At 53.2% G+C, this 14,758-nt stretch overlaps 1 protein-coding gene across 7 annotated transcripts in view; it reads left to right on the forward strand.

Moving 5' to 3' along the window:
- LOC105495499 (calcium/calmodulin dependent protein kinase kinase 2) overlaps window positions 1–11,476 on the forward strand; it is a 60,744-nt gene extending 49,268 nt beyond the window's left edge. For 2 of the 7 annotated variants that reach the window (XM_071070949.1, XM_071070955.1), the window contains exons 14-17: window positions 759–887; window positions 4,266–4,366; window positions 4,890–4,932; window positions 8,296–11,476. In XM_071070949.1, the coding sequence (XP_070927050.1) occupies window positions 759–887; window positions 4,266–4,366; window positions 4,890–4,932; window positions 8,296–8,466 (444 nt within the window). In that variant the 3' untranslated portion in view covers window positions 8,467–11,476. Of the gene's footprint in view, window positions 1–758; window positions 888–4,265; window positions 4,367–4,889; window positions 4,933–5,378; window positions 5,921–8,295 lie in introns of those variants that run through there. The other 5 variants (XM_071070952.1, XM_071070950.1, XM_071070954.1 and 2 more) reach the window with 5 other exon arrangements.
- The last annotated feature ends 3,282 nt before the right edge of the window (window positions 11,477–14,758 follow it).

Raw genomic sequence — 14,758 nt, forward strand, 5'->3', positions numbered from 1 at the left:
CCTGCTCCCAGAGCTCAGGTCCTTTCCAAAGGCCAATCCCTTTGAGAAACTGCAGTGAAGATGGGAGGAAATTAATGAGCTATTCGACCTCCCCAGCCTGCTGAATCCCACCCTCTTGCAGAAAGCACTTTTTGGGAAGTGTACTCTCCCAAAACATCTCCACTAATACCACACACATATATCTGGCCCTTTAGGAAATCTAGAGATTTGCCCTGGGACCTCCTAGGCACCTAGCTCACTGGCATTTGAAGGTCTTAACAGAAGGCAGCCCAAAAAATCATGGATTGGGGCTTGGACCCCAGGGGGCAGACTCCTGTCTGGGTCCTCTCCTGCTCGTGTCCTGCCAGCTGGTCCCACCATGCCTCCAAGTCTCTCTCTCCTGCTGTGAGATGGGGAGAATGCTGCCTGCTGTGCGCCGAGCCTCCCAGGTGTCAGGGATTGTGGCTGAGGAGTGATGGATGCTCCTCGGGCAGCCAGGCAAGGCAGATGCCAAATTCCCGTCACTTCGGCCAAGACCTGGGGCCGGATGGAGAATCACCCCGCTCCCATTTCAGCCTCAAAGCTCCTCCCATTCTGTCTCTCCGTCTTCACATTTCTGCCCCTTCGCTCACCCCTGCCCTCTGCTCGCCAGCTGTCTTGCATGCCTGACCACAGGCCCTCGCCTCTCCCTCCTGCATGCCCTCGTGGCTCCGCTCGCTGGCAGGGCCCTCCGGGAGCCAGCCGCATCTGCCCCTCACCCCTCCTGTCGTTCGTTGAAGCTGCACCCCTGGGTCACGAGGCACGGGGCGGAGCCGTTGCCGTCGGAGGATGAGAACTGCACGCTGGTCGAAGTGACTGAAGAGGAGGTCGAGAACTCAGTCAAACACATTCCCAGCCTGGCGACCGTGGTAAGGCAGATGGACCCCTGACCCACAGCAGGGACCCAGGAGCCTGAGGTGGGGCCTGGCCAGGACAGGCTGGACACAGGCGGGTGCCCGGGAGTCAGGAGATGGCTGGGGGCCGCCCCTAACCCACAGCTGCTGACCTCTGGGCTTCGGTCACGCATCAGGCCAGGTGACCCCTGCATCTTCTGAGCCAGGTTCCGTGTTACCATAGGGAAGGGGAGTTTCTCCCTTTGGAATTCCTGCTTTCAGAGCTCATCAGGGGAGAGGAACTAGGGGAAGTACCAGGCAGGCAAGGGTTGGGAGCCGGAGCCGAGGTCTCTAAGCCAGGATTCCCACCTGGCTGGAATTTTAGGCTCCAGGGTGGATGGTGTAGCATATCTCACGTCTGCCATGTGGGTAGCCACCAGGGATAGAGGCGGGGACTTCCACGCACATGCTCAGAACGTTCTGCCCATCTCGTGAGGGTGGGATTTTGCTTAGGAGCCAGCAGGTCCCCTTTTATGGCCTTGAATTTGGATCCTGACCCAGGAAGAAGGAGCCAGAATGTAGAGTCCTCAGGCCTAAGCTTTGAGGCTCTGGGAATCGCCACTGACCAGTCCCTGTCCAGGAGGGCAGTTAGCTCCAGGAGGGAGACCAGGAGTCCCAGGGATCCAGGTTCCAGGCAGCAGGCTTGGGGACAGAGACCAGCAGGTTGTCCCACCACAGCCACCTCGAAAGGCCTGGTTGCAGTTGGCCAGCACTAGTCCCAGTGGGCTGGTGGGCCCCTGGGCTCTGGAAGGGACCCGTGAGACTGGCTGGAAAGGCACAGAAGGTCCAGCTGTGAAGGATTGCCCCTGTAGGAGCCCGGATGCTGCTCCTGCTCCTCCAGCTTTGCACCTCTCCTCTCTGCTTCCCCACACACTTCCTCTCTCCTCCCAAAGCTGAGCCCTGGCTGGGGCATCCAGCCGCATCTTCCTCCACTCTTTCCCCAGCCAGGGCTGTTTGTGACCTTCACTGTTGAAGACTCACCCACACCCACTCACCCTTCCTCAGCCACCATCCCACCCCCTGCACCCATAGACAAGTAGGCAGCTGGTGTCGGACTCTGCACCCCCCATGGGTTACTCCGTTCCAGGCTCAGGATGTTCTAGTCCTGAATCAGTTGCCCTCCCTTTCCTCCCCAGGTCTCAGCTGCAGGTTCTTGGGAGAAAGCATCTGGCCCTGGTGGTCTGGAGTAGGCATTCATTATTTGGGAATCACTTGTTGAATACCAAGTGGTTTCTCAGGCCTGTGCTGGGAGCAGGGGCTGAGTGGAGTGATGAACAAAACTCCCATGGCCTCTGCCATGCTTGAGAGGCAGATGCTGCTCAAACCAACAAATGTATGTACAGTGCAGTAGAGGGACCGCAGGACATGCCCCTAATGGAGGGACACTTGGCCCCACTGGGAAGAAGTGGATAGACACCGAGAGGATGGTAGGGTGTTAACTCCGCTGAGAGAGGGCGGAGGGGCTCACACACACCGGGCGGGGCCGCTGAAGCAGGGCAAGGAAGGTGGAGGGAGTGTGTGGTGAGGTTTCACATCTTTACTCCCAGAGCATGGGTTTGAATCAGGGTTTGAACCAGGGCAGCTGGAGCAGGGATGGGCAGGTAGATATTGGGAAGTGGTCTGACTTGGGACAAGATGGCAAGGTCCAGGCTCCCTGCATGTGTTCATCATTCAGCAAACACTCATGGAGCAGCCAGTGTGTGCCAGGCACAGGTGTCAAAGAGGAGCACAGCCCAGTGCCTGCTCTCGGGGGCAGGGGCTGGGGGAGGGCTGCTGGGGGAGGGGCTCCTGGCCTTAAAGATGGACCTGGGAAGAATCAGCCTCCTGTGTGATCAGAGGCCAGTGCAGAGAGGTGCAAGGGCTGGGGGCTTCACAGAGGAGGAGCTCCTGCCCTGGGGTGACAAGACCACAGGGGAGGTGGCAGGGTGGGCTCACCTGGGGGAGTGACACTTGCCCAGACTCAGAGGAAACAGGGGCTGGTGTGTCCCAGTGACTGACTGTAAGAACGTCAGTCGGGGAAGAGGCCTTCATTCTCTCTCTTTTTTTTTTTTTTGAGATAGAGTTTTGCTCTTGTTTCCCAGGCTGGAGTGTAGTGGCGTGGTCTTGGCTCACTGCAACCTCCGCCTCCTGGGTTCAAACAATTTTCCTGCCTCAGCCTTCCGAGTAGCTGGGATGACAGGTGCCCACCACCACACCCAGCTAATTTTTGTATTTTTAGTGGAGACGGGGTTTCTCCATGCTGGCCAGGCTGGTCTCAAACTCCTGACCTCAGGTGATCCACCCGCCTCAGCCTTCCAAAGTGCTGGTATTACAGGTGTGAGCCACTGCGCCCGGCCCCCCGCTCCTTCTTTTAAATTGAGGTAGAATTCACATAACATAAAATTAAAGTGAACAATTCAGTGGCATTTGTGACATTCACAGTGGCATGCAATTATCCCCTCAATAGTTCTGAACATTTTCATTACTTCACACCCCCGCCCATCAGCAGTGACTCTGCATTCCCCTCCCCGCAGCCCTGGCACCCACTCACCTGCCCTCTGTGTCTGTAGATTTGTGTATTCTGGTGGAATCCTACACTCTGAGGCCTTTTGGGCCTGGCTACTTTGACGTAGCAGGTTTTCACGGTCCGTTCGTGTTGTACAAGGATTAGTGCTTCACTCCTTCTTATGGCTGAATCATGTTCCATTGCACGGACAGACCGCTTTGAGTTTATCTGTTCTTCAGTTGATGGGCATTTGGGTGTTTGCACCTTTTGGTAAATTAGTGTTTCTTAAACACTTATTCTTCTTGTTAGCAGCAAATGCTTAAAAAGTCAGAAGCTCCATGAATTCCCGAAACAGCTTGAAGGGGCACCGCGCCCTGGTTGGGGTGGGGTGAGGGGCCCAGTGACTCTTAGGGGGTCTGCAGGCCATTCCCTTCATGGGAAATGGCAGCCAAGAGCATCACCAAGAGTGACTGGTTCACGTCCTTGCTCCAGAACTTTCCGGGGCTCTCTGGCTGACCACAGGCCAAGTTCCAGACCCCTCTGGGTGGGGATTCTGAGTCAGGTAGTGAGGGGACCAGATCTGGGTTTTGGAAGGGATGGGAGGGAGGTGGAAAGCAGGGAGGCCTGGGAGAGATGCTGAGCAGTGGCTGAAGGTGTGGTGCAGGACAGCACCTTTTTCCAGAGGATTCTTTTGGTGGGGGTTGGTTGCAGCGGCGGGGGGCTGTCCAGTTTCTCTCAAAGGCCTGCCATCAGCCACCAGCCCTGGGCGCTGGCAGGGGCTGGGGAGAAGGAAGAGGGAGGATGTTGCCCGGAATCGCCCCCACCTGGCCAAGCAGTCACCTGCCACCTCCTCTTTTCTCCCTCTTCAGATCCTGGTGAAGACCATGATACGTAAACGCTCCTTTGGGAACCCATTCGAGGGCAGCCGGCGGGAGGAGCGTTCCCTGTCAGCGCCTGGAAACCTGCTCACGTGAGTGGCCGCCTGCCTTCTTGGGTGGGGGAGTGGGGGCTGGAGGCTGAGCTTGGGGCAGCCCTGCCCAGAGCACTCTGCACAGGTCCTCCCTGAAGTGGCACCATCTGGAGAGACTCAGATGAGACCCACCTGGTGCACTGGGACAGTCAGCACCCCAGCCTGGGCTCAGCTCACCTCCTTTTGCTGACAGCTAATCCACCTGAAGTTTACGTTTCTCGGGGACTTGCACTGTAGCTGGGGGGCTCTTGGCAGTCAGAGGAAAAGCACTTTTGTGGCCCAGGAGTGTGAGTGCCTGATGGGGAGGTTTGAGGCTCTGTGCTGGGCGAGCAGTGTGGCCTCATTCAGGACTCTGTGTGTCCATGCAGAGGGGTGTCCACTCACCTGATGTCAATGCCACCCTGGCTCCAGCTCTATGAAGCTAGTGTTTGGGGTCTGAGTGTCTCTGGGTGGGGGAATGGGCATCTCGTGGATCCCAAGCGTCCCTTCTCACTTCCCTTTTCCCTCCCTCTGGTGATTCCAGCAAAAAACCAACCAGGGAATGTGAGTCCCTGTCTGAGCTCAAGGTAACACCTGCCTGCCTGTGCCGTAGCCTCTGCTGGGGCCTGAGGGGGGGTGGGTGGGCAGCTGCAGAGCACGGGGGCATCCCCACCCAGGCAGACGCTCCTTCCAGCCTGAGCTGCTGTGGCCGGGCTCACCACGGGCCTCCAGACCCAGTATTAGAACGAGGGGCCTCGGGGGCTTGGACCCGATGGTGGGTCATGCATGTGGGCTGGGGCTGCGGGTGCATGGCGCTCCAGCTGGAATGCCTGAGAATGCACCCAGGTCTGAAGATTCCATGTGGCACCCACGTCTTCTCAGTGCACGTCAATGGCGTTGAAGCTCTGTCACGGGGCCCGTGGGTGCCCCCCGCCGAGTCCGCATGGTCAGTGCATAGATAAGGCATGTTGCACTGTGTGGCTCTTTGCTAGGGGCTCTCCAGCCTCCACTTCTCTTTCTCTGATGTGTTTAGACTTAGAAAATAAGTCCCCTTCCCACCTGTTGCAAAGTAATGTAAGAGTTCCCTCCCCCGAGTGGATGCAGACCTTGCTGTGAGCCACCCTTCCTTCATACGCATACCCAGCCCAGGTGACCAGAACCTCCCAGGACAGATGAAGCCTTGTGTCCCTATGAGACCGGGAGAACCTGCTGGGCACCCCTGCTGCAGGTGCTGTGGTGGGTGGGGACCCCACTGCCCTTCCCAGTGACCCGTCGTGGCCACCTGACTTGGTGGGAGCTCCAGGCAGTCACTTCTGTTTCTTAAAAATAGCTTTATTGAGGTTCAATTCACATACCATGCAATTCACCCATGGGAAGTGTTTGATTCTGTGGTTTCTAATAGAGTTTTGCAGCCATCACCACCATCAACTGTACGACATTTTCATCAGCCCAAGAAGGCACCCTACACTCCTTAGCTGTCCCCATCCAACTCCCCCACCCCAGTAACCACTCGTCTTTTAGTTTTCTATGGATTTGCCGATTCTGGACATTTCGTATAAATGGCATCATACACTACGTGGCCTTCTGTGTCTGGCTTCTTTCACTCAGCATCATGTTTTCAAGGTTCATCCATGCTCTACGTGTATTAGTGCTTCATTCCTTTTTGTGGCCAAATAATATTCCATTGTATGGACACACCTCAGTTTGTTCATCCATTTCTCTGTGGATGAACTTGTCTCCACCTTTTGGCTATCGAATGAAGACTGATGCTATGAACATTCCTGTACAAGTGTTAGGAGCTGGCTTACAAGATGAAATGGATTGACCACCAGGCTGGGCAATCTGAGCACCTTGGGAGGCCAAGGCAGGTGGATCACGAGGTCAGGAGTTCGAGACCAGCCTGGCCAATATGGTGAAACCCTGTCTCTACTAAAAATACAAAAATTAGCCAGGCGTGGTGGCACACGCTTGTAGTCCCAGCTACTCAGGAAGTGAGGCAGGAGAATCACTTGAACCTGGGAGGTGGAGAGTGCGGTGAGCTGAGATTGCGCCATTGCACTCCAGCCTGGGCAACAAGAGCAAAAAATCTGTCTCAAAAAAAAAAAAAAAAGAAAAATGGATTGGCCACCCATCCTGTGGGAGTCAGGGCTTATATGGTAATCTAGGAGGAACACCTGTTTGGGAATTATTTATGCTTTTGAGAGAAACCTTGCCCTCCAGCATAGAGCACGGAAGACGGCAGTCCTTCAGAACCGGTCTTCAGCAGCCTCAGAAGGCAGACGCAGTCCCCAGCTTGTGCCCACACAGATGCCTGGGCAGCTCAGCCTTGGGTGTGAGCCTCACGGATGATGGAGTGGAAACCCAGCGGGTTGGCCTTTCCTCGGCCTTCCTCCTCTCAATCTCCATTTTAGGGTCTGCCAAACTGGGGCTGCCTCCTGTCTGTGAGCAAGTCTGCTCTTGGTTTCTTTTCTATTTTCTTTCTTTTTTTTTTTTTTGAGACAGGGTCTCGCTCTGTCGCCCAGGCTGGAGTGTTGGAGTATGGTGGTGTGGTCTCGGCTCACTGCAACGTCTGCCTCCTAGGCTCAAGCGATTCTCCTGCCTCAGCTTCCTGAGTAGCTGGGATTATAGATGTGTGCCACCATGCCCAGCTAATTTTTGTATTTTTTTAGTAGAGACAGGGTTTCACCATGTTGGCCAGGCTGGTCTAGAACTCCTGACCTCAGGTGATCTGCCTGCCTCGGCCTCCCAAAGTAGTGGGATTACAGGCGTGAGCCACTGTGCCCGGCCTTAATTTCAATGAGATCAAAATTGCAAGACACCAGCAGATGGAGAGTGGCCCAAAGGGCTGTACTGCCCCTTCCTTCCCTCACCTGTGATCCCCTGCCCTCAGCCCCCAGCATGTGGGATGCCTTGGTCGTGGGAGCTCACAGAGCTGATTCAGGCACTGGGGGTCTTGGACTGGAGGCCTGCCTGCCGTCTGCAGTGAGACCCAGCCCTTACCAACAGGCAACTGCGAGGGCAGAGACTGAAGGCCTGACCTCTCCCCGGGGACCTTACCCGCATTCTCCATCAGAAACATAGCAAGCCAGACATCACGCTTTCTCTTCCCTTGTGTAAGGACAGTCTCCCTCCTGGACAGGAGACACGGACTGTTGTTGGGGAGGGACAGACAGTAACCCATGGCATGCCCAGTGGCCTCCCTAAGAACGGGGGAGCTTGTGTGATGGTGGTGAGGGGATGGGCCCCTCCTTGGGGATTCCCATTGCATCTGTCACACCATCCATGCTGTCACATTGGTGGCTCCAGCCTGGGCTCTTCAGGGACACAAGGGCTCTTCTTCTCCCACTTCCAAGAAGGAAGGGGCCTCCTCTTCTGTCTGAGGTGCTCCTACCTCAGGGCTGGCTGCAGGAAGGCTGAGGCGGGAGGATCCCTGGAGCAGTTGTCAGCAGCCCTTTCTTGAGGGCCAGCTGTGTGCCAGGCCAGGCAGGGGAGGGTCTGATCACCCCCCACACAAGGAACTCAACATCTGGTGACTGAGGACAAGCGTCACAGTCCCTTCCCTGTAAGAGCTCATAGCCTAAGTGGGGGGTCGAAGTACCTAAAACCTGGTATGACAGGCGCCATAGGGTGGGGGGTGCCTTCTACGTGGGATTTGTGCAATGATTTTTGGTGTTACATAGTTTTGGAACAGTTGTACAGTTCCTTGCTATTTTTGGCAAATGATGCTGGTCTTTCATTTACAGAGGAGTTGGGTGCAAAGTCTCCTTTGAAAAATTTATGTGAGCAAGGAAAAGGGGAGAGGATCTCAAAGACTGAGTTACCTAGATCACGTTCCAGGGGGTGCGCGACGGCCCACTTGGGCAGGGGGCCCAGATGTGGGAGCAGCTGGCTCAGGGCCTCGCTGGCATTTCTCGGAGTCTCTTAATGTTGGTTTTCTGTTCGGTGAGCAGGAAGCAAGGCAGCGAAGACAACCTCCAGGGCACCGACCCGCCCCCCGTGGGGGAGGAGGAAGTGCTCTTGTGAGAGGCAGTCCCTGCGTGGAAAGATGCCGGGCCCCCGCCCCCGGCTCCCCCGCACGCATGCATCCACCGCGGCAGGAGGAGGCGATGGAGCCCGAGTAGCTGCCTGGATCGCTCGACCTCGCATGCGCGCCGCATCGCCTCTTGGGGGCTGCTGCACCGCGTTTCCATAGCAGCATGTCCTACGGAAACCCAGCACGTGTGTAGAGCCTCGATCGTCATCTCTGGTTATCTGTTTTTTCCTTTGTTGTTTTAAAGGGGCCAAAAAAAAAAAAAAAAAAAAAAAGGACTTGACTCCATGACGTCGACCTTGGCCGCTGGCTGGCTGAACAGGCGGGTGTGAGGAGTTGCAGACCCAAACCCATGTGCATTTTGGGACAATTGCTTTTTAAAACGTTTTTATGCCAAAAATCCTTCATTGTGATTTTCAGAACCGTGTCAGATATACCAAGTGACTGTGTGTGGGGTTTGACAACTGTGGAAAGGTGAGCAGGAAACTCCGGTGGTCTCAGGCCATGGAGGTGTTTGCTGCATTTGATAGGGAGTAGGGGGCTAGATGTGGCTCCTTGTACAAACCCCAAACCATGGCACCTTCCAGAGCCATGGTCTCAAGGAGTCAGAGCAGGGCTGGCCCTCAGTAGCTGCAGGGAGCTTTGATGCAACTTATTTGTAAGAAGGATTTTAAAATTTTTTAATGGGTAGAATTGTCAGGAAGGCGGAAAGGGCTTGAAATTTAATAAGTGCTTCTGGAAGGGGATTTTCCAAGCCTGGAAGGGTATTCAGCAGCTGTGGTGGGAAAAAGTTTCTCCTGAAAGACTGAACGTGTTTCTTCATGACAGCTGCTCAAAGTAGGTTTCTGAGATAGTTGACCGAGCTCTGGTAAATCTCTTTGTCCAATTACAAAAACTTCAGGGTGAAATCCTATGCTTCCATGTACATTACATGGCTTAAGATTAAACAAAAAAACATTTTCAAGTCTCTAACTAGACTGAACTCTAAAGCACAGTAGTTCAGAAATTATTTAGAGCTTCCAGGATATATTTCACGGCTTCAGACATGTGATCAGTTAGAGCCGATGAAACCTATGCCCGCCTGTATATATTAGCAGCTTAGCTAGTTCATAACCTGTGTATTCTAAAGACTGCTAAGGTTTTGTTTTCATTTTAAATCCTAGCTGATTGTTGTGGTCAATGAAATATCCAGTTTCTGGAGGGCCAGTTGGGAAATGCTTTCACTGGACCGAAAGACAAATGGTTCATCCTGAGGATCTGAGCTTCCCTAGACTCCACACAATAACCTTGGGACAGGACACCCTTTTAGAGAAGATTGTTGAAACCCACAGCACCGCTCGGGCTATGAGGAAACCAGGGCTTGGCACAGGAAGTTCCCCTTTGTAGCTAACAGTCCAGCAAGAAAGGGTTCATCTTTTTGACTTCCAATTAATATTGGGAAGTTTGGTTGAGGTTCAAGTGTGACTCCTTTCAGAGTCACAGGTAGGGGAGTGTGAAGTTGACGGGGAGGAAAGCTGGAAGGACTCTGGGAGATTTCCAGCTCTGCTTTCCAGGGCTTGGCAGAATCTGGACTGGGGAAAGACGGCACCGGGAAACTCTGCTTCCCCGTCGTTTACATCTGATCAGCTCTGGTGTGAGGATTTCTCAGACAAGGACAAGACCGTGTGCCCCTGCCCAGCCCATGGAGCCCTGGGCCTTCTTGGCTTCCATAGATCCTAAGCTCTTGACTATAGTTTAGCCAGACTTGTTTTGCTATCTTATAAGCAGTTCAGAATTAGGGAATGCTGGTTTTGAAAAGCAAAGGACAGGTAGTCTAGAGAGGGCCATCTGGCCTGCTTGCTGCAAGGGTCTTTGTAACCCAGCACTTCCTCTTGCCCTCCTGACTTTACGTTTATGGGGAGAGGACTCAATAGCTCCACCCCTTCTGGCACCAGAAGGGGCTTGGTTAGTTTGCAATAAGCACCTTGCAGAGGTTAAAGCCAGCTGGTCCCTAGGCTTAGGCCCAGCCTGCTTGTGTGGGCTCTGGCCTGGCCCGGTGGCTGGCCCAGGGGGCGGCAGTGCTCAGAGCTTCTGCAGGGCTTCTCTTGTTTACACAGCTGCATCAGACAATGCCATTTCTCCCCACCATGGAACCTTCCATCTAAGATTTCTTCCAGGGAATGCCAGCAATCAGGCAGCACCCAGCTGTGGGGCAGTGGGGTGGGGGAGGCCCACGTTGATGACTTTTTTTTTTTAACGAAGAAACACCAAAGCAAGCTGTGGAAAGGACCCACCCCACATGAAAAGGATAAGCCAAGATAGCTGTAAACACAAAGCATTTGAGCTGCCACTCTCTTGGAGCATATTGATTTTTCAAAAGCCAGCTCTGTCAGGAAAGGAGGTGCTGTTATGAGCAGCTCTTCCAGGGGGGCAAAGAGGATGCCCATAATTTCTTCCATTGCTGGCTCATCTGTGGGACCAATCTGGTGTAAGCAACCTGTGGCCTGCACCTGTGGCCTCGAAGGAAGCACAAACCCTCCATCCACTTCCCATTTCCTCTACCCTTTTCCACCTCCCCTTTCCATCCCACCAGCTGCCAGTGGCTCCCAGAAAGCCTTATTGAGCCCCTTGTTGACACTTAGGGCTGCAGAGGCCTCTCCCCACTGGCTTGGCCTTTCCTGAGAGGCAGGGCTCCCATCCTCAGAGCCTTTCTGGAACAAGGAGAATGCCTGTGCAGGTGGACACAGGCCTGGCCTGTCGCTGTCACTTGTCTTCCAGCAGGGAGCTTCACGTTGCCGAGTGGAAGAACCATGACCTCCACTTGCTTCCAAGGTGCTAGGGAAGTTTCAGGGTACGCTGGTTCCCCTCTCCAGCTGGAGGCCGAGTTTCTGGGGACTGCAGACTTTTTTACTCTGTGATCAATTCAACGCCCGATGCTTCTGTTTCATTCCTGACCCTTTCTACTATGCATTTTCCTTTTATCAGGTGTATAAAGTTAAATACTGTGTATTTATCACTAAAAAGTACATGAACTTAAGAGAAAAATAAGCCTTTCGTGTTTTTCCACAGATGTTTAAGCTTCTCTGTAAAGTTGAAATAAACAGACAGCAAAATGGTGCAAAGCCTGGGCCTCTTTGGGAGGTTTGGATTGGTGGTTGTTTATTTAGGCCATCTGCCCTGATGTCTGTATTCCTTCCTCAGGCTGACAGTGAGGTCAGATGCCCAAGTCAAGGCTAATGTATTCAGCAGATCTCTAATTTAGAGCATGTCCTAGGACCTCGCTACTCAGTGTGGTTCCCAGACCAGCAGCGCCAGTGTCACCTGCGAGTGGGCTAGAAACGCAGGTGCCAGCTGGGCACGGTGGTTCACGCCTGCAATCCCAGCACTTTGGGAGGCCAAGGCGGAAGGATTGCTTGAGTCCAGGAGTTCGAGACCAGCCTGGACAACATGGCAAGACCCCATCTCTCTAAAAAAAAAAAAAAAAAAAAAATTACAAAATTAATCGAGTGTGGTGGTGCATGCCTGTGGTCCCACAGCTACTCGGGAGGCTGAGGTGAGGGCATTGTGTGAGCCCTAGAGATCAAGGCTTCAGTGAGCTGTGATCATGCCACTGCACACCAGACTGGGCAACAGGGCGAGACCCTGTCTCAAAAATTAAAAGAAAAAAAGAAACGTAGATGCCCAGGCTTGGCTTAAACCTGCTCCCCAGGTGACTCATCTGCATGCTGAAGTTTTAGCAGCACTGCTCTCGCAGGCAGGTAATCGCAAGATTCTGGTGGAGGCCAGACAGGTGTGCAGCCCCGGAGCAGTCTCAGTCACACTGAACTATGGCCTGGTATGCCACGTGATACTTTACCCCCTGAGGTAGGGATTAACCCTGTTTTATGGATCATCATCTGTGAGGTGAGGCTCCAAAAGTTCAGTCAGTTGTCCAAGGGTTAGAATTTGCCAGCAAAACCCTTCTGGTTTTCTTTTTTTCTTTTTTGAGACAGGGTCTCGTTCTGTCACCCAGGTTGGAGTGCAGTGGCAGTCTCGGCTCACTGTAACCTCCACCTCTCAGGCTTAAGTGATCCATCCACCTCAGGTTCCAAAGTAGCCGGGACCACAGGGGCCCACCACCACACCCGCCCCCGCACCCAGGTAATTCTTAAATTTTTTATAGAGACAGAATCTCACTATATTGCCCAGGCCTGGTCTCAAACTCCTGGACTCAAGCCATCCTCCCACCTCAGCCTCCCAAGTAGCTGGGACTACAGGTGTGCACCACCATGCCTGGCTAATTTTTAAATTATTTGTAGGGATGAGGTCTCGCTATATGTTGCCCAGGCTGGTCGGTCTCAAACTCTTGGCCCAAGTAATCCTCCTGCCTCAGCCTCCCGAAGTGCTGGGATGACGGGTGCACATCACCACACCCAGCCCCCTGCTGGTGTTCATGGCATCTGGAAACACCCCCATCCCGCACCCCAACGCTGGCTTTCACTCTTCTATTTTAGAAAAGAGGAGGCTAAGCAACATCTCCCCCACTTCGGAAGACAGCCAGTGACCATCACTCCTTAACGAGCAAGGTCATAGATGCACCCATTGCCTTCAGTCTGTTTTGTGCTGCTGTTACAGAGGACCTAAGACTGGGTAATTTATAAAGAATAAAAATTGATTTCTCATACTTCTGGAGGCCAGGAAGCTCAAGATCAAGGTGCTGGCAGGTTTGGTATCTGGTGAGGGCTGCTGTCTGCTTCCAAGAGGGTGCCCTGGTGCTGCATCCTTTGGAGGGAGGAAGAGTGGTCCTTGCATGGCAGACACTGGCAGGGCAGACGGCATGATCTCCCTCTCTAGCCCTTGTACAGGGCACCGACCCCATTCATGAAGGCAGCACAGTCCTGATCAGTCACCTCCCCAAGGCTTCACCTCCCAATAAGGTTGCATTGGGGATTAAGTTTCCAACATGTGAATTTCAGTAGACACATTCAGCCCATATCAGCAGTCCTAAGCATTCCAGCTTCATTTGACCCATGTGCCCAGGCAAGCACTGTTTATTTTTTCAGACAGGGTCTCACTCTGGTGCCCAGGCTGGAGTACAGTGGCACCATCATAGCTCACTGCAGCCTCAACCTCTGGGCTCAAGTGATCCTCCGGCCTCAGCCACCCAAGTAGCTGGAACTACAGATATACACCACCACACCCGGCTAATTTAACTTTTTGTAGAGACAGGGTCTCACCACGTTGACCGGGCTGGTCTTGAATGCCTATACTTAAGTGGATACCTTGGCCTCCCAAAGTCCTGGGATTACAGGCAACAAGCATTTTTTTTTTTTTTTTTTTAAGGCAGCATGAACCAGAGCTTCAATAAAGGGAGTTGGTAAACTTTTTTTTTTTTTTTTTTCCCCCAAAAGCAAGAAAAGCCCAGGTTAGCCATTTATCCAGCAGACGCAAAGTATTTCTAAAATAATGGTTTCCCTCAGTACTTGGAAGTGAATGGCAGAGGCGAAGGGCAAACTGCTTCCTCTAGGGAGATTCTGAATACCTGAAGCAGAATTCAGCTGGTGTGTGGCTGGGCTCGGTGGCTCACGCCTGTAATCCCAGCACTTTCAGAGGCTGAGGCAGTGGATCATGAGGTCAGGAGTTCGAGACCAGCCTGGCCAATGTGGTGAACCTCTTGTCTCTACTAAAAATACAAAAATTAGCCGTGTGTGGTGGCAGATGCTTGTCATCCCAGCTACTTGGGAGGCTGAGGCAGGAAAATTGCTTGAACCCAGGAGGCGAAGGTTGCAGTGAGCCGAGATTGTGCCACTGCACTCCAGCCTGGGCAATAGGGCAAGACTCTGTCTCAAAAACAAAAAAGCACAAAAAAACAATTTAGTTGGTATGTAGTCACAGCTGGAAATAGCTTCATGAACATCTCGAACCTGAGCGGAGCTAGGTATGCGTGCTGCTGCTTTTGGCTGGAGACTTTCGGGAAGCAAACGGGGAGGGGAGAGGAAGCCACTTCCATGTTACCAGAAATTGTTGCCCACAGCATAGAATTGTAATATTATGTCAAAAGGAAGCACAGGTAAGATGTCACTATAGAAAAAGTGTCCTGTGAACTGTATAGGAAGACAAGCTAATGACGGAAATTATTAGGCTTTAAAAAGTAGGCAGCTGGGTACGGTGGCTCATGCCTGTAATCCCAGCACTGTGGGAGGCTGAGGTAGGAGGATCACTTAAGCCCAACAGATGGAGGCTGCAGTGAGCAGTGATCACGCCACTGCACTCCAGCCTGGGTAATAAAAATAAATAGGCCAGGCGTGGTGGCGCACACCTGTAATCCAAGCACTTTGAGAGGCTAAGGGAGGCGGATCGTTTGAGGTCAGGAGTTCGAGACCAGCCTTGTGGCCAACATGATGAAACCCTGTCTCTACTAAAAA

This window comes from Macaca nemestrina, chromosome 10, assembly GCF_043159975.1.
Source record: "Macaca nemestrina isolate mMacNem1 chromosome 10, mMacNem.hap1, whole genome shotgun sequence".
NCBI lineage: Eukaryota > Metazoa > Chordata > Mammalia > Primates > Cercopithecidae > Macaca > Macaca nemestrina.